We start from the raw sequence: 18,174 nt of genomic DNA, 5'->3' as shown, positions 1-18,174 counted from the left end.
CCAATTAACAACAATTAAACACCAGGCCAGGGCGTTAAAGCCCCGATTTGTGCCAGGGCACGTCCTGGGGGTGGCCGGGGGCACCGCAGCCCCTCTCAGCCCCTCCTGCGGGGGGTGCAGCGCCTGGGGCACCCCCAGCTCCGGGGGCCCGGCGGGGACTACACATCCCATCGTCCCGCGGGGGGGAGGGGCCGGGCCGTGCCGTGCCGCGCCGCGCCGGGTGAGCCGCGGCCTTCCCGGGGCGGGTGCGAGGCGTGCTGCGGGTGCGGGCTCGGGGGGCTGGGGGGGTGCGGGCTCGGGGGCTGCGGGTTCGGGGGGCTGCGGGCTCGGCCCTGGGGGGCTGCGGGCTCGGGGTCTGGCGGGCGCTGGCGCGGGGCGCCGGGGTCAGGGGGCAGCGGGCGCCATGGCAACGGGATGCGCAGAGGCGGCGCCGGGGGGCGGTTGAGCGGTAGGTGGGGGGCTCCGCGCCTCCGGACCGCGCACCCCTCGCCTCCAGCAGCGCTTTGCTTGTCCCAGGTCCCCGCGGGTGCCCCGGACCCAAGGGTGGGGGGGGTGGGGGGGTTTCCCTCCCTCTGCCCCTGGCTGCTCCGCAGGCTCTGGGCTAAGCGGGACCCCCCCGGGCTGTGCTGGGGTCGGGGGCGGCCGGAACCTTCTCCCTCCGTGGTTCCCTGGGGGGGGGGGGGATGTCCCCGCCGGGCTGCAGGAGCACGAAGCCGGTTTGGGGAGCGGGGGGGGTGTTTTTCAGACTCAAATGGAGCCTTGTTGAGAGGGGCTCGGGGGGTGGGGGCGGCGCGGAGCCAGCCTGGCAGGCTGCAGCCCCCCGAGCCGGAGAGGGACATCTCTGTGGGAGAGGTGCCTCCGGCCGTGGTGGCACATCGGGGAACCCTCCTCTCCCTTCAGGCAGGAGGTTGGTGTGGATGTGACCAGTGGTGCCGGGTCCCCCTGCAAGGTGGAAGAAGAATCCGTAAACGGACGCTGATGGTGAGTGTGGCCCTGTGGTACGGGGCTGAGGCAGGGCTGGGAAATCCGGATCTGATGCTCTGGCAGCTCTGCCTGGAGGCAGAAGTGATCCCAAGGGCTGGAGGGTCCTGCCCAGCTGGCAGTCAGGAGGGGCTGTGCTCACCCGTGTCTCTGAAGTTGGAAATATCTTTGTAGTTCTGCATTTCACTTGTCATTTCCCAAACAGCACGGGCAGGAGGAGGGCCTCGCTGCTGTTTATGGGATGCTCTGGAGAAACCTGCCTCTGGCTTTAGTGTGTTTTGAGAAAGTCCAGGACAGACTTGCCTCATTTTCTAATGAGGGAATTTTTCTTTCTCTCTAGGCTACAAAACCCAAGAAAAGTTTAAGAGGTACGTACATATGCTGCAGGCTTTCCTTTTGCTGTCCGTAGGTGCTTTGATCTGCTGGGAATGCCTGGGGCAGAGGGCGGGGGGACACTCTCAGGTGGCAGTCCTGGCTACTGAAGCGTTTCATGATCCTTGTCTGAAAGTTGCAGATGGTTGAGTGCATCATCATGTCGTTCCTGAACCAGAGATTTTCACCTGCCTCTCACATCAAGCGGATTTGTTTATTGAGGTCCCACATTCTTTTCTTGTGGGCTTTCCCAAATTCAGGGGAGAATTTAAGCATTTGTTTCAGTTCTTCCCATCACCTTATCCCTGTTTGGAGGGATACTGTTTGGAGGCCTCTTGCAGCCCCTGCTACTGAAGCAGTGCTTTTGGGGTTGCCCAGGGACTCGAGATCCTGCGGGGTGAGAGCTCACAGGTTAAGTGCTGCTTGTGGCCAGTGACTAACTGAATACAAAGCAGCTGGTTCATTTGATAAAGATACCCCATTTCTGGCAAAGTGAAGCTAAATTTTTTATCCACAAAATACTGATCAGGTCCTGGCAGTTCTCTCTAGACTGACAAGGAAGGCCTTATGCTGATGATGCTTAAGACCAAAACTTTATTCTAGCAGATTTCCAAAGAGCAAGCCATACTGAAACTGGGAGCTTTCCTATGCCTGCTTGGTGAGCTCACCTGCCTCTACAGCTTAATTTGTCTCATTTCAGGCTCCATTGATGATGTGCTTGGTGACCTCCTGGGCTATGATGGTAAAACGAACCTTCTTCTCAGCTGAAAGGGCAGCGTCCTTCTATTCTTACTCCCCTCCTGGGAGCAGGAGGTGCTGGTGCAACAGCCATTTGCAAGGGGGCTCCAGCTGTGAGGAGGGGATGGAGCAGGGAGCAGGGCTTCTCGGAGTCAGAGGCCATTGAATAGTCTGGACATCAGCTTTTGGGGAGGCAAAGTGAAGTTCACCTCTGATTAAAAGCCTCTGTGGCCCCGGGGTAGACAGCAGATCCCCCTTTGGAGTGCCTAGGTCAGGAATATGCCCGTGTCCATCATCCTCATCTCTCCCCGTCTTGTTTCCAGATGAAACCTCTCTTAAATCTGCCGAAGCTTCCCAGCCAGCTGTGGGCAGCAGTAGGAGAGCCCAGGACACTGGCTTGCAGGCCAGAAAGAAGTGAGTGCCTTTCAGACACAGCCTCTCCTGTGAGAGATCTCACTTGAAGATCTCTTTGTCCTCCCCAAATCCTTCTGATCTGCCCCATCCTTGGCTTTTCCACCTCCCTCCCTGCCCCAGCAGTGATTGCCTGGGAAGGCGAGTTATCTTCTGCGATGCCTTTGGGAACTGGGAGCCCAGAGCCCGAAGCTTTCCAGCAAGAGTTGGGTGTCCCCCAGCCTTGTACATCTTCTGTAAATCTGCTTTGTAACAGTTGCTTAAATAGAGCAGTCCCAGCACTGCTGTCCTTTATCCCAGTGCTATTTTAGCCTCATTTTCTGCGTTGTACGATGCGGCTGGTGTGGCAGCCCCGTGTGGTCTCCTCTGCCTCCCGCTGCCTGGCCTGGCTTGGCTGTCCCTGGACACACTGGCCGAGCTCACGTGTGGTGCTGCTAACCCCCGGGCTTGTGTCATAGGTCCATTTTAGAAGATGATTTCTTCGACAGACTCCCTGCGAAGGACATAAATTCTGCAGAGGTGAGTCCAAGGTTCAGGAAAGAGCCTGGGAGTCCCGAGGGCTGGGGCTGAGCCGGGCCAAGGTTGCGGCGGTATCACCCCGGCCAGGTCAGCAGTGGGGTGTCAGCGATGAGCTGTGATGTCTGGCTGAAGAGGTAACCCCTCTCCAGCATCCCAGTGGGGTGGGGACAGGGCGGGGGTGGTGGTGGAAGAAGGGCTTCCTGGTGCCTTGGGTGAGATGGAGCAAAGCTGGGGGGCACGTGCTGCTGCAGCCCAGCCTTCCTGGGTGCACTTTGGGTAAAGTGTTGTAGGAAGGACCTTCACCCAGAGCAATGGCCTTGGGTTTTCCTGATGCTTCTCCTAGAGGCAGCAGGATCTCAGCAAAGGAATTGGGGCACAGGGGGTTTCCAGAGAGGAGGTCACCAGGAGGAGCTGGGCATGTATTCTTCCATCTCATAAAATGGATATCAAGGGATATGGGGTAAGGGGTGAGGAGTTTCCAAAAATCTCTTCCCCTCTGATGTCTCCCCTCCCTGGCATGCAGGGATCCAGTGTCTCCGACACAGACCCGCAAGCTGTGCTGCAGACCCTGAAGGCAAGTCCTTAAATCCCCTCCATCTCCATGCATCCCCTCCATCTCCATGCATCCCCTCCACCTCCATGCATCCCCTCCACCTCCATGCATCCCCTCCACCTCCATGCATCCCCTCCACCTCCATGCATCCCCTCCACCTCCATGCATCCCCTCCACCTCCATGCATCCCCTCCACCTCCATGCATCCCCTCCACCTCCATGCATCCCCTCCACCTCCATGCATCCCCTCCACCTCCATGCATCCCCTCCACCTCCATGCATCCCCTCCACCTCCATGCATCCCCTCCACCTCCATGCATCCCCTCCACCTCCATGCATCCCCTCCACCTCCATGCATCCCCTCCACCTCCATGCATCCCCTCCACCTCCATGCATCCCCTCCACCTCCATGCATCCCCTCCACCTCCATGCATCCCCTCCACCTCCATGCATCCCCTCCACCTCCATGCATCCCCTCCACCTCCATGCATCCCCTCCACCTCCATGCATCCCCTCCACCTCCATGCATCCCCTCCACCTCCATGCATCCCCTCCACCTCCATGCATCCCCTCCACCTCCATGCATCCCCTCCACCTCCATGCATCCCCTCCACCTCCATGCATCCCCTCCACCTCCATGCATCCCCTCCACCTCCATGCATCCCCTCCACCTCCATGCATCCCCTCCACCTCCATGCATCCCCTCCACCTCCATGCATCCCCTCCACCTCCATGCATCCCCTCCACCTCCATGCATCCCCTCCACCTCCATGCATCCCCTCCACCTCCATGCATCCCCTCCACCTCCATGCATCCCCTCCACCTCCATGCATCCCCTCCACCTCCATGCATCCCCTCCACCTCCATGCATCCCCTCCACCTCCATGCATCCCCTCCACCTCCATGCATCCCCTCCACCTCCATGCATCCCCTCCACCTCCATGCATCCCCTCCACCTCCATGCATCCCCTCCACCTCCATGCATCCCCTCCACCTCCATGCATCCCCTCCACCTCCATGCATCCCCTCCACCTCCATGCATCCCCTCCACCTCCATGCATCCCCTCCACCTCCATCCATCCCCTCCATCTCCACCCCAGCGCGCTGCCATGGCCTCCAGCACCAGCCTCCGAAGGGAGAAGCAGCTCTCACCCTGCTCCCCATCCTTGTCCTCTTGCTTTCCAGGATATGGATGACATGGAAGCTGATCTCCTGGGAATCCCGAAACCCAGTTCTGGGCCAGGGAAGACAACTGTGAAAGGTCCTGGGAAATGTGACTCCTTGGGAGGAGGAGTAAAAAACACAGGGAAGCTGGTAGCTCCTGAGGAAGGTAAAAAGGAGATTCTGCTATTCTTTTCAAACCCTGATTGTAAACGAGCAGGGATATTTTCCTGTCCTTATCTGGGATACGGAGCAAAAAGTGGATTTGTTCCCTAAAATGCTTTTCCTGGTTGCTTTTTGCGGGAGTGTTATTCTGGCCATGTGTTATCCCTTAGGAGATCCCTGGACGTCACTCACACCAGCAGCCGCTGCCACCTCCCACCAAACACCACTCGGCTGTTCCCTGGGGCGGTGCAAAGTGTTTCTGGTGGGGAGCCCCCTGCTCTGGGGGCAAGGAGAGCCAGAGGAGCTACATTTCAGATCTGCCAGTCCCTAAAGTGCCCTGGTCTTCCCCTGGCCCTTTTCTCCTCTGCTTGCAAGGAGACCCCTCCGGAGAGATGTGCACCTGGCAGGGCTGTGGGGGGGTCTGTCCATCACAGCGGGTGCTTTTAGGGGGCTGCCACCCAAAAAGCGACCCTTAGCTAGGGTGGGACAGGGGCATTTCTGCAGTACCTTGTCTCTGAGAGCCGTGGCCTCTCTTTCTAGGAGAGAAAGTGCCTGCGATGGAAAAGAAGGCGCTCTCGTCCCCTGCTGCTCCCCGACACAACAAGAAACTTAACTTTGAAGGTGGGATCTCACTTCACGCGGCTGCGGGGGGGCACTGGGGGCTCTGCCCGTGCTCTTTGCCTGTAGCTTGCCTCGTCTGTTAGCTGGAGGCTTGACTGGTTAATAAGATACGGAGTCCTTCACCCCTATGATGCTAGTGCAAATGTAATCCTTCAGAGGTGACCAAAGGGAAAAAAACCTCTGCATTTGAGGCCCTCCCCAGGACAGGGCTGGGGGGTGATTCCTGGGGGCATTTGCATTTTTATATGTGCTTTGGTTTTTAATGATTGTAACACTTGGGAGCCCCTGTGTCAGGGGGGATTCTGTCCAGCTTCTGAACAGGGGAGTGGTTTCCTGGCACAGCTGAAATCTGGTTCTCAAAGCCTGTGCTTTAACAAAGATCAGGATCTGTTAAAATCGCTAATGGGCTTTAGGTGATTTAGGTGGCCTTTCTCCCCTTTTTCTTTGCCTAAGCTGTGTTCAGGCATTAAAGCACCCAAATTTTTGAGTTATTTTCTTCTGGGAGGATGAAAATGTGGAAAAACTGAACGGAAATCTAAGTCTTTGAGTGTTTGAAGTTCAGGGAGACTCAAGGGTATCCCAGGTCCCTGCAGGACCCACGCTCATGGCTTTGGGCAGATACACTCTGCTGTCCCCATGTGCACGTTGCGGGGAACAGTGGCTGGCGTAGTGCAGAACTCTTCTTCTAAATAACGTTGCGTTTGTTTGTTTGTTTTGTTATTCTCTCTTCCTGTACCTGCTGGGTAATTCCCAGATTTAGATGATCCTTTGGCAGGACTTTTATCTGATGAGGAGCAGGATGCTCCCAAGAAACCAGCTCCAACAGGCGCTAAAAACAGCTCTGAGGAAAAACCAGAACAGAGCAAAGAGAAAGGTAAGTGGGGTTGCTCAGTGCATCCTTTGTATTACATAAATCAGCAGCATGGATTAGTCTGTGTGAGATCCAAAATGATTACATTGAAAGCCACCTAGTCCTACCTCTTATTAACCAGTAACGTAATTTATAGAGCAGCTTGGTAACAGGGTTAATTGTGCCACAGCTCACCAAGTGCTTGATACTTGCAGTGCGCCAGATTACGGAGCTGAGCTTTCCTTTCCAGGAATGGAGGCTCTGATCTTACCTTTGACCTCATCCAGCCCGTTCTGCACGCATTGCCAACTGAGAACAAATTTTCTGGGTCAGGATTTGGGTGTCTGAGAGCAGCACCGGTCCGTGCCACACCACAACTGGGGCACCTCTGGGTGGGATCCAGCTGTGGCTGTGTTACAGGCACTTGTCCCTCTTATTCCTGCAGCAGGGATGCTAATGGGTCTGAGGGTCCCCTAAAATCACCTTTCACCCTGATAAATCTACTCTGGATGCAAGTAGCAGCTGGTGGGTTAGGGCAAGGACTAAGGTGTGTTGGTAGAGAGGGACTTTAGGCAAAAGGGGACAGGAATTATCTGACTGGAAACTTTCAAAGGTAAAGAAGCTCCTGGCGTTATCCAGAGCTGGAAACCCCAGTGTCAGTGGCACCCAGCAGTGTCCCATCAGTGGATGCATGGCTGCAGACCAGGCAGTAGTGCATTGCCGCTGTGTTACTTGCTGTGAGATCTGTTCGCTGATCTTAAAAATTACTTTTTTAAATGGTCCTGAGAGATAAGAGCAGGCAGGGATGCTTTGATCTCCTGTTTAAAAAAAAAAAAAAAAAGCCCTGATCAAACCTTTACCATGTGTGATCCCATCCACAGAGCCACCTCCACCCCAGACGCCCCTGCACACTGTGGCCGCAGTCCAGAGGAGGGCTGAGCTCACTTTTGAAGATACCGATGATGACCTGATGCATGCGCTGGGACTTGGCAGTGGCTCAAAAGGAGCTGAGAAGCAGGGAAAGAAGGCAGAAAAGTAAGGGCAATGAAGAGGCAGTGAGGGTAAAGCAGGGGATGGCTTGTGCGTTGGGATGGTGCCAGCATGCTGGGGGGGACGGGGATGCTGGAGCTTCTGCCTGTGGGTCCCAGAAAGGGGCAAGAGCAGCCTCGTTTCACAGAAAAGAGCCAGAGCACCCTGGCAAGGCTGTGTGACAAGAAACAGCCCTGCCTCCCAGGGAAACCTATCTGCCACTGTGTCACCAACAGAGAGGTGCTCCGGCCAGCCCGCTCCAAGCTGGATGAGTTGCTGGGACGAAATTCCGTGGCCAAAATCCTGGAACAGCCAGGCACAGGAGAGCGCAGAGAGTTCAAACTGGATAAGAAGTACCAAAAGCAGCCAGGTGAGCGTGGCCAGGGATGCTGGGAAGGTCTGCAGAGGTGATGGCGTTGGCTTGGGAGGGCGAGATTGATTTCTAATGTCCTTGAAGGGGAAATACCCTTTCTGTAGTGGTCAGCAGGGTGGCTAATGGGCTCCCAGTCAGCTCTGGGGCAAAGGTGACTGATGCAAAGGTGTTGCACCCTGCCTTCGAGGCAGCCTGGGGGCATTTGCACAGCAGCTGTAACTCACTTGCCTTTGGACATGGACTGATTCTCAGCAAAGCAACTTTTCCCAGCCACGTGGAGGAGACACATTGCTCGCAGGTTTCCAGGGAAGATGTTTCCAGCTGTGTCTTCCCAGAGGCAGCAATCGCAGTGGGAATTGCAGGGGAGGAGGAGGAGGGCTGGTGTCTTTGCAAACAGCCGCTCCTCTAGGCGCTGACTCAAAGCTGCTTGTCTGAACAGAGAAGGAAGACGGCTGGGACAAGGAGGATTTTGTCTTTGGAGCGTACCAGCCGACGGTGGCCTCCATGCCCAAGGGCCAGCTGGCGAGGAGGCAGCCTGTGGGGTATTGTGCTCTGTGTGTGGAGCTCCAGCCAGCAGCCACGCTGGCCCCGCGGCAGAGCGGGCAGGGTCCCCGGGCAGGGTCCCCGGGGTCCTCTCACAGGCACGTATGTGACTGCTTCCCCTTGCAGCAGGTTTCCAGCCGAGAACAGCAGCGAACCAAAACCAGAACCCCGCTCCAAATCTCCTCCTTCAGCCAGCCACAGCCCTGTGCGGAGCAGCCGGACTAGAGGTGACTGGCTGGGCTTGAAAGATGAGGATTTTATGGATTTGAAGCCAACATCTGCAGCAAAAGCCAGTCCTGCAGTGAGCTACCCCAGCCCCGGCACAGCCCAGCAGCCCGGCCCCACCAGCCAGCTCCCGGCTGCAGAGGCAGTGCTGGCTAAACCTGACCCGCTGGAGGAAGACAACTGGCTGAGTGCTGCCTTGTCTCGCAAGAAAGCCCAAGCACAGGCGAAGGCTCAGGAGCAAAGTGCCAAGCCCTTGGAGTCCCCAGAAGGAGGGCTGGATCCCCACTCTCCTGTCAGGTAAAAGCACAGTTGGTGGCCACAGGGCTCCCATCATGCAGCTGCTCCAACAGGACGTCTCAGAAATCCTCTGCTTGGATTTAAGAAATCCATTTTAAGCGCTCTCTTCCCTCGGGTTGGGTTAATAACGCAGAGGTTTCTCCCACTGGTGCAGCCTGCAGGGCCATCGCACCTCTGGGCTCTCCTTCTAGTCATGGCTGAGATTGCACGTGCTGCCCCAGGTCCTGTGGGATTGTCCTGGATCAGCATACCCCCACGAGCTCCACGCATGCTCCTCATTCCTGCCTTCTTTCCCCTTCATTCCTCCTAGTTCCAGGAAAACCACCTCCTCCAGCTGAGTTGGCACAGACGGGTTCAGGCTTGTGCCATTGGGATGGGACTCAGAAGTGAATTGCAGAGAAGCAGCCGTGTGTGTCGTGGGCAGGGGCATGTTGCCCAGGGGAAGGGGGTGGATGCAGCAAGGAGGAACTGGTGTTCCTCCAGAGATGGAGGTTCTGAGGTGTCTTTGCTCCCTCTGAAGCCAACAGGTTGAATCCTGCCGCAGCTGAGTGGGATAGGTTTTCACCTGCAAGGCAGGAACTGGTGTTGAGGGAAAGGATCTTGTCTTTCCTTGCCTCCTGGGCTCTCCCCCATGGGATGTTTTTTGCTTGCAGCCAGCCAGCCAGCCCCGCAGGAGCACCGCAGCAGGCAGCTGTCCTGCAGGACCAGGCAGCGAGTGCAGATGGCTCCAGGTGAGGCCTCCTTCACCTTTCAGACACCTCCACAAGGGAGAATTCCTGTGGGAAGCGGCTGCATGTGTAGGTGGGGGAACGGGGAGGGCTGGTAGCCAGCCGTGACCACTTTGGTCTGGGACCTGTGTAACCGGGAAGGAAGGCAGCGCTGAAGGATCGTCGGGCTCTTGCCTGTTCGATCACAGTGCGACAGCCAAGCTTTAAACTTACAAAAATGCCAAGCGGGATAATGTCTGCGTGCCTCTCCCTGCGCTGTGACACTGCTGTGCGTCACTTGTGTCTCTGTGCCCACACAGGCAGCCGGTCCCCTGGCTCAGCACCGCGAAACAAGCCTCAGTTCAACCATCGGATCCTGCGAAGGGGCATCCCTCCAGAAATGCCGGTGCCTTGGGTGCGTTTCCTGTGGTTGTACCGTTTGGGCAGCAGAGATTTGTACAGTTTGGTATGCGGAGAAGGGCCTCCCTGCCCTGAAAAAAAACCAAAACCAACCCCCCAAAAAAGGCAGGAACCACAGCACTTCCCTTGGCCACATGAATGCTGCCCAGGCTTTGACCAGCCATTGTCGGAGCAGGTTGCTGAGCTGCAGGATCCCACCATCCCCATTTCAGCTGGTGTGCTGGGGCACACTGAGCTCCGCAGTGCTGCCTTTGGGGTTTCAGAAGGCTGTGAGGGACTCGCTTTGCCTGAGCAATGGGTGTGCATAAGTTCACGCTGCCCCATCTGTCTTCCCTTTGCTGCCCCCACACTTGTCCCACCAGTGCTATGTGCTGGAAAGACCCCCTTCTGCTCTGGGCTGTGGCTGTGCACCGGTTCAGAGGCCGCTGAAAGTGGCTTAGGGGACCCAGTCTCCTCCCTAGGTGAAGGAGATGGAGGAGGAGCTGTGCTTTGTCCCCTGATTTACTCTGCAGAGCAGAGTCCCACCGTTGTGTGTGGAGTGGGGATGCAGACACGGACAAGCCTGTCTGACCCTCTGCCCCCATTGCCAGCTCCCAGAGCGGAGCGCGACCCTCATCGCTGTGCCCAGGAGACCCAGGCCCTCATCCTGCTGGGAGGGAATGGTTCCCATTGCTATATTCAAATCATGGACTTGTCCAATTTTCAGCCTCTACAGGCTCATTCCCAGGAAAGCAGGAGGCGCCAGGCCCTGCCCTGCTCACTCAGGTAGGTGTGCTGGGTCCGTGCCCCGAGTGGTGCAGGATCAGGGCAGCGATCGCGAGCCCTCCGCTGCCGACTCGCCGCCATCCCACTCGGTCCGTGCTCCCTCGGCCTGAGGAAGGATGTGCCCCACTTTGCATCTCTGGGAAGCCGTGTTCATGGAGGCAAAGAGTTTGGAGCTCCCCGAGGTGCCACAAGTTGCGTTTATCAGGCCAAAGCACGGGTGCTATGGATGCTTTGTAAATCATGTGTGTTTATAGCCCTGCATGGCCTGAGCAGCATTTACACAGTTCCCCAGGCATATATATATATATTATATTAACTAGACAACAGAGGCTCCAGGTGATAAAGGACTTTTTCTTCAGTTGATTTTCCCCAGTATAGTGTTGAAGATGCTCTGAGATTATTTCTAGACAACTGAAGGAGAATTGAAGCCTTTCACAGAGAAGGCAGCTCTTGCTTGGTCTTTGAAGCCTCTCCTCATCCAGCTGGGCCTCCTCGCCCTGCCCTGGTGGTGGGACACATGTTGTCTCCCAGAGGGCTTGTGGTCTCAGCCTTGATTCTGCCCCCAGAGAAGGAAGAGCGCAGCATGCTTGTGTCTGGGGTGGGGGCTGCCGAGTGTCACCTGGGGAGAAGGGACCCACGCCAGCACTGGGATTGGGCTGGGGAGGGGGTGTGGGTGGTACTGCAGTAGGCTGGAGATGGATCGCCATTTCCAGGCTAGGAGGAAATGTTCTCCCCAGGGCTTTACCTCCCTGAGAGCATCCCTGTGTCTCCGCAGGTTCCTGCACCCAGGGCACATGTCCAGGCTCCCCCGCAGCTGCAGGTAAGGCAGGTGCCTTCTTTTGGAGGCTGATGGCCGCACCACAAAGCCACTGATCCTGAAGGGCCTCAATCTTCTCTCTCCATCCTTGTAGGCAGAGTTCTCGGCCCCGGGCTTGCAGCATGAGACGAGGCAGGGGGCTCCCGCAGCCCAGCTCCATGAGGATGCATCAGGCTGCCAGGCAGCACTGCTGAGCGCCCAGGCCCGTGTGGCAGAGCTGGAGAGCCAGGTGAGCCCCATTGCCTGCTGAATGGGGGACCACGGGTGACCCAGAGGGAGGAGAAGGAGCCATATCCTGTCCCAATAGCATCAGGGTGACAGGGGAGAGAGGTGAAACCTCCCTGTCCAGAGATGCCTATGGCCACCAAGTGCTGCTGTGGGAGTTCTGTCCCCAGGGCAGCAGAAGGACTTTCTCTCCGGGTGCCTGGCAGGTCCGAATGCTGGAGCTGGAGCGGACACAGCGCAAACTGTTGCTGGAAAATCTCCAGCAGCGGCACCAGGAGGAACTGAATCTCCTTGAGAGCACCCACAGGTACCAGCCTCTCACCTGTGCTTCCCTCCTTGCCTACAGCTCTGTCTCTCCTGGGGTGGGAGTGCTGGGATGCTTCCCAAATCCGCCCCTGGGGCAGGTGGGCGCAGAGCCATGTCGATGTGGACATGGTGGGGGCAGAGAGCAGCCCCACAGGTGAGCCAACATGGGAGTCCACTCTCACCACCACTGTCCCCTGGGTGACAAGGAGGAGGGGCTGGTCCCATTGCCAGCGCACCCCCAACCAGGCAGCACACTGGGCAGTAGCAGGAGGGTTCAGGGCTCAGGTCTGCGTGTTTCGCCATGCACACAGCAACACTGATCTGCTCCCAAACCCCTGTGTGCGCTCTGGGGGGGGGGAGTGCTGGGTATTGCTGTGGAAGCAACACTTCTTCCTGGCTGTGACCTCTCGGGGCAGGAACCAGGTGAAGGTGGTGGAGGACACCTACGGGCAGCGGGAGGAGAGGCTGCGGCTGGAGAAGGAGCAGCTGATGTCTCAGCTTCTGCTGCAGAGCCAGGATGCGGAGCGGGCACGGGCAGAGCTGCTGGCGCAGCACCAGCAGCGCCTGGCCACGCTGGAGCAGCAGAACAAGCTGGAGATGGAGCGTCTGCAAGAGCTGCAGAGGTGAGAGTGGCACGAGTGGCACACACGTGTGGCTGGTACCCACAGTCTCAGCGAAGGAACCAGGGAGTGGTTTGGGGACATGGTGAAAGGAGAAACCAGACTCCAGAAGCACTGGGTTGTGGGCAGCTTGGTGCCTTTTGGAACGGGGATTTGCTTTGTAGGTGGACACAGGGAGATCTGACTGGAGACGTGGTTTCAGAGTGAATGCATTGTATTTTGAAAGACGCTGAACCCAATGTTTTATCTTCCCCCAAATCCCTTTTATTCAGGTCAGTGAGTCACTGATGTCCACATAGTTTGGGTCAATGACAAATCAGTTTTTGGTAGAGGAGCTCATAACCCCAAAATTGGGCCCATCCCAAATGTGGATGCCTGTCGGTGGAATGCCCCAGGACAGACCCCCATGCCAGCTCAGCTCCTGGCACCTGATTCTCAGCCCCACAACCAAGCCTCTCCCACAGTGCCCATCATGGGGAGCACTGGTTTGTGCCAGCCTGTGGCAGGCTCCTTCCCCGTGTCCCGCAGGGTGTCTGTCCAGGAGATGCGCAAAGACCACGAAGAGCAGCTGCAGCGGCTGAAGCGGCTGAAAGACCAGGAGATCGATGCAGTGACCAGCGCCACATCGTACACCAGGTACTGACAGTTGTGTTCCCACATTGGTCCCTGGCCACAGCATTCCCTGTCCTACACGAACCAGGCTTGGACCATGGCAACAGGGGCCATCCCTGAGCTGTGTAATACCCGTCAGTGCCCCCCGTAAGCAGGAGCTGCATCTTCCTACTGCTCTGCTGTGACCCAGAGAGGTTCAGGGCAGGGCTGCCCAGCCTTTGGGCCACCAAATATCCCCCTCTCCATTGCGGTGAGATGAAGTGTGTCCCACAGGGGTGACCCTCCCCTCGCTTCTCTCTGCAGGTCTCTGAATGGCATCATCGAGCAGATGGAGAAGTTCTCCAGCAACTTGCATGACCTCTCGCGAAAGGTGGAGGCCACACACCACACCACCTCCCAGGAGCTGGCCATGGGGGTACGGCAGCGGGACGAGCAGCTCAAGGGTATGTCTGCCGTTCCTCTGTGCCGCAGCGGCTGCAGGGTCTCCACCGGAGCTGGGGGTACCCAGAAAACAAGGAGAAGTTGCTCTGAGTCAGCCAGAGGCTGGGAGCTGAGGCTGGCAAAGCCTTGCCTGCCTTGGTCACTGGACATCTCGGGGTCTTCCTTTTACAAAGCAGTGTCCTGGGGATGTGCCAAGGGTGATGAGCACAAACACACACAGTTTTTCTGTGAACATGGTGTGGATAGAAGGGAAGAACTTCCCGCCTCATGCTGCTCGTGCCTCTCCCCAAGTGCTCCAGGACAGGCTATCGCAGCAGCAGAGGGACATGGAGGAGGAGCGGAGCCGACTCCAGGAGGTGATCGCTAAAATGGAGGCCAGGCTGAGTGAGCAGACTCGGCTGCTGGAGCAGGTGAGCCCACACTGTGTCCTCTGCCCGGGTCGGCCCTCCTGTCTGGGTATGGGGTACGTGTCTCACCAACTGGAGGTTCCTGGCCTGGAGGTTGTGAATAGCATCTGTCTCCTCTGTGTCTGAACGCAGGAGCGATGGAGGGCAACGGCAGAGCAATCCAAAGTGGAATCACTGCAGCACTCACTGGAGGAGCAGCGGCGAGTCATGACCCAGCAGCTGTCCATGGAGCGAGCAGAGCTGGAGAGGGCAAAGGTGAGGTGGGGCAGACATCTCCAGGGCTGCACTGCATTGTGTGGTGGAGGCAAGAGCTGGGTGCTGGGCTGCAGCATCCTTCTGCAGCTCTCTGCCTCCTCAGCCTCACACAGGGTGAATCGCAGTCAGGCCAGCCCTCTGGCTCACGGATGCAGGAGGCCGCGGTGTGTGCGCATGGCACGTGCTGGTTCTTGAGGAACATGGGACCAGAGCTCTGCGTGCAGGGTTCACACCAGGCACCATGGGCTTGAACCAGCCCCTAGATGTTGCGCGGCAGAGATGGGTTAAAGGAGAAAAATCCTGTGGCGAATGGGACTTAGTGCTTCTTCTCTCCCTCTCTGGCAACGCTCCCCAGAGTGCTCTGCTGGAAGAGCAGAAGTCCGTGATGCAGAAGTGCTCGGAGGAGCGACGGAAGCTGGCAGCCGAGTGGGCTGAATTTCACACCCAGCAGCAGCTGAGGAAGGAGCAGATGGAGCGCAACATGGACCAAGCCCTGAAGATGGACTCACAGAGAGAGGGCACCATCATGAGCCTGGCCAAGGTACCACAGTAGAGCCCCTTTCCATGGCCTCCAGCACCACCTGGCAGCTCACGGATGGGTCCTGCCCACCGGGGAGATGTTCAGCCCTGCCTTCAGGTGTTTAAAACAAGTTTTAAGAGACACCACTGCGGTGGTGAGAATCGGGCTGTTCCAGGAGCAGCCTCCACCAGCCTGTTTTAGATGTTGACTGAAGCATCAGTCACCTCTGTCTCTCCCCTTTGCCTGTGAGGAGTTTGGGCAGCCAGACCAGGCACAGCCGCCTCCATTGTAAGTCTGGTGAGAGGAAACCCCCATGGTCGGTTAAACAGAACCTCCCCATGCCATGGGGACATGTTTGGAGCCAGTTCTCCCCCCTGGAGCTGTCCAGAGGAGATATGTGGCACAGACTGTGGCAGAGCTGCATTTCTGAGGGCTGCCAGGGTGGAAAATAACCATTCAGGCTGGGTATTTCCACTGCTGACAAACTGCCAAGCCTTGAGCATGTTTTAGAGTGTGTAGCATGGGTGAGGGGCTCCGTCCTTTCTGGGGAAGGAGTGTGTGTGTGTGTGCGCGCCTGTACAATCCCAGCTCTGCCAACCCTGCTGCCCAAGGGTGGGTGGATGAGAGCATTGGTTGGGTACCTGGTGGTGTTGCTCTGCACCCCAAACTGGCAAACACAAGAAGGAAAACAGGGGCAGATCTCTCCCATCACTTGGGGGGACATGAGATAGTGTCCAGGATAGGGCAGGTAGTGCATTGATTTTCCCCATGCCCATCCCAGGAGCAGGCAGAGCTGAAGATCTGGAGCCATGAGCTGAAAACCAAGGAGGAGCAGCTGGTGAGGGACAGGGAGCTGCTGGACAAGTCCTGGCAGGAGCTGAGGCTGGAGAAGGAGAAGGTGAACAGGGCCACACTGCGCATCCAGCAGCAGGAGGAGGAGATTAAAAGCACGACCAAGGTAAGTGGAGCACCTGCGCTGCAATTCACAGCTGGGGTTTCGCATCCCTCCCTGAGTGGTGAATCCCAACGCTGTCCTGGGAGGGGAACAGGGGGTGCACAAAGGAGCCCTGCCCCAGGGCAGCGAGGGTCCCTGTCCCCAGCCTCCTCAGCTGCTCTGCCTTGCAGCTCTCATCCCAGAAGTACAAGGAAGGGGAGCAAGCCCTGCAAGAGGCGTGCAGGATAGAGTCGGAGCACCAGAGGAGGCTGCAGGTCATGGAGCAGCAGCTGGAGCAGCTGAAGCAGCAGGAACAGCGTCTTCACGAGGCAAATACTCCCTTGCCTTTCCTTCTTGGCCTGGGGCCGCTGTGCCAAGGGCCTGAACCTTTGCCAACAGTTTCTCTCTCTTTCTCCCGGGGATGGGGCAGGAGCGGCTGAGCATGGCTCGCCAGAGGAGACAGCTCGAACAGATACGTGAGGAGCTGCCCACCAACTCTGCGATGCTGCTGAACACAAACCAGGGCCTCAGTGCCCCTAGGAAAGGCCTCTCCAGCACACCGTGTAAGGCTTCCTGCACGCTGCTGGGGGAGGGGGGGGGGGACATGCTGGGGGCCAGTTGCACTTGTATTCCACTTCTCAGGAGGCTTGGGATGTTCCTGGGGGCTCATCACACACTCAGATGTGAGTTGGCCTCCTCATCCTCTGAAGGAGCTCAGCAGAGACCTCTGAGCCAGGGCAGTGCCAGGAGGGGGTAGAGGGGGCAGGAAGGGAGAGGCAGGTGGATTAAAGGCCGTTTGCAGTGGGAGGTTGGGGAGGACCCTGCTGCAGGGACATGCAGGCAGCAAAAAAAGGGACACTTGTCCGTCTGCTGTTCCTCTAACGGCAGCGGTACCACACGGTTGGGCTCTTGTTCCAGGTTTTCCACTTCCCACCAGCGCGCTCCCTTGGCATAGCCCAGGGGGTAGCAGGGACACTGGGGCTGGCCCCACCGAGCTCTACGCCACATTGTTGCTGCTGAAGCACAGGGCCCAGCAGGTGAGGTGGTGGGAAACCAGGGCTGGAAAGGGCTTCAAACCAGCTGGGTGGGAGCAGGGCTGGGTGAAGCCTGGGTTGAGCCTGACAGCCACAGGGTGGGTGTGAGATCGTTGCTGAGCTGCTGGGCTGGGTGGGCTCGCAGAAGCCGTGGGCACCTAGAAGAGTGATACCAGCAGCAAGGGTTGGTGCGTCCTCACGGCTTGTTTCAGGCTGATTGATAACATCCTTGGCTTGATGGCATTGCCCCATCCCTGGGTGGCAGAAGCCAGCTCTGCTGGGCTCTGGCTTCATGATGTCCCCATCCTCAGCCCCCTGCTTCCCTGCTGGGTCCTTCCCCAGGCAGGGATGCTCTTTGAGGCTTCCTCTGTGGGTCTCACTCAGTGTGAGGTTATGGGCTCTGTGGGGAGCCCGTACACCCCGGGGGCTACCACAGATGGGTAGCTGCCCGCTGCTCGCTGCATGGAGGAGGGTTTGGGATACTCCCATCACTCGTGAGCAGCACCCTGGCCTGTGACCCCATTTCTGTGGCACTCTGATATCCGTGCCATCTATCCCTCTCTTAGGACCATGATTTCTTAGAGAAGGAGCAGTTCTTCCTGGACACCCTGAAGAAAGCAACCTACAACACTTCATCTCTGTCAGGCTGAGGAGGTGGCATCCCCACGCACCCCAAGGGATAGCTGTGCCTGTCCACGCAGGAGGCTGCTGTGGAGGAAAACAAACAATAAATAATCCCAGTTCTCTGCTGAGGAAGTGTCCTCTTTAAAAGCAACCTCGGAGTGTTCAGAGCGTGAAATCCATCCCTGGGCTGTGAAGCCACAGTTTGTCTGGCCTCCATCCCTCAGGGCGAGTGTCCCTGGCCGCCTGGCAGGCACTGCTGGGAGGCAGTGGCCATCGTGGGGGTGGGTTTGGTTGCCACACCGCTGGCTCCTGGACAGGCAGCTGCCTGCCACTGGGCTGTGGCATCAGGGGCTCGTGGGGGTTTGGCCAGGCTGCAAGGCCAGGCAAGGCAGAGCTGTCACAGCGCAGCCCTGGCGTTGTGCTGATGTTCCCCAGCATCCAGAGTGTTTCACAGCTTACAGGCAACTCCAGCTTTTCCTTTTTGGGACTTTTTCTGAAGAAAGCTGGCTGTCGTGCTGGGCTCCACCTGTCCTCCCCGCTGCCCCAGGGTGACAGCGGGGCCAGGGTGACAGCAGGACCACGCTGCCCCCTTCAGCACGACCTGCCCTGGGGCCAGGGGAGCAAGGGCGAGACGGAGAGGGGTAGCCCA

At 57.8% G+C, this 18,174-nt stretch overlaps 1 protein-coding gene across 3 annotated transcripts; it reads left to right on the top strand.

Moving 5' to 3' along the window:
* Positions 1 to 337: 337 nt before the first annotated feature.
* On the top strand, positions 338 to 17,653 carry FBF1 (Fas binding factor 1). 3 transcript variants are annotated; one of them, XM_056324708.1, is made up of 31 exons: positions 338 to 448; positions 901 to 981; positions 1,322 to 1,349; positions 2,054 to 2,095; positions 2,415 to 2,505; positions 2,961 to 3,021; positions 3,545 to 3,595; positions 4,760 to 4,904; positions 5,441 to 5,521; positions 6,276 to 6,395; positions 7,253 to 7,406; positions 7,637 to 7,770; positions 8,213 to 8,315; positions 8,446 to 8,838; positions 9,492 to 9,569; positions 9,866 to 9,960; positions 10,672 to 10,730; positions 11,506 to 11,550; positions 11,642 to 11,776; positions 11,979 to 12,079; positions 12,495 to 12,701; positions 13,227 to 13,334; positions 13,614 to 13,753; positions 14,043 to 14,161; positions 14,291 to 14,413; positions 14,769 to 14,954; positions 15,715 to 15,891; positions 16,059 to 16,196; positions 16,298 to 16,430; positions 16,786 to 16,904; positions 17,468 to 17,653. In XM_056324708.1, the coding sequence occupies exons 2-31, from the start codon at positions 979 to 981 to the stop codon at positions 17,549 to 17,551; spliced, it is 3,453 nt and encodes a 1,150-aa protein (XP_056180683.1). In that variant the 5' UTR covers positions 338 to 448; positions 901 to 978; the 3' UTR covers positions 17,552 to 17,653. The 3 variants fall into 3 exon arrangements, with proteins under 3 accessions (XP_056180683.1, XP_056180673.1, XP_056180694.1); XM_056324698.1 differs by having other exon boundaries at positions 8,443 to 8,838; XM_056324719.1 differs by lacking the exon at positions 16,059 to 16,196 and having other exon boundaries at positions 8,443 to 8,838.
* Positions 17,654 to 18,174: the final 521 nt, after the last annotated feature.

The sequence above is a fragment of the Falco biarmicus genome, chromosome 1, assembly GCF_023638135.1.
Source record: "Falco biarmicus isolate bFalBia1 chromosome 1, bFalBia1.pri, whole genome shotgun sequence".
Classification (NCBI taxonomy): Eukaryota; Metazoa; Chordata; class Aves; order Falconiformes; family Falconidae; genus Falco; species Falco biarmicus.
The sequence above is the reverse complement of the archived record's forward strand: the minus strand, read 5'-3'. Positions and strand labels throughout refer to the sequence as shown.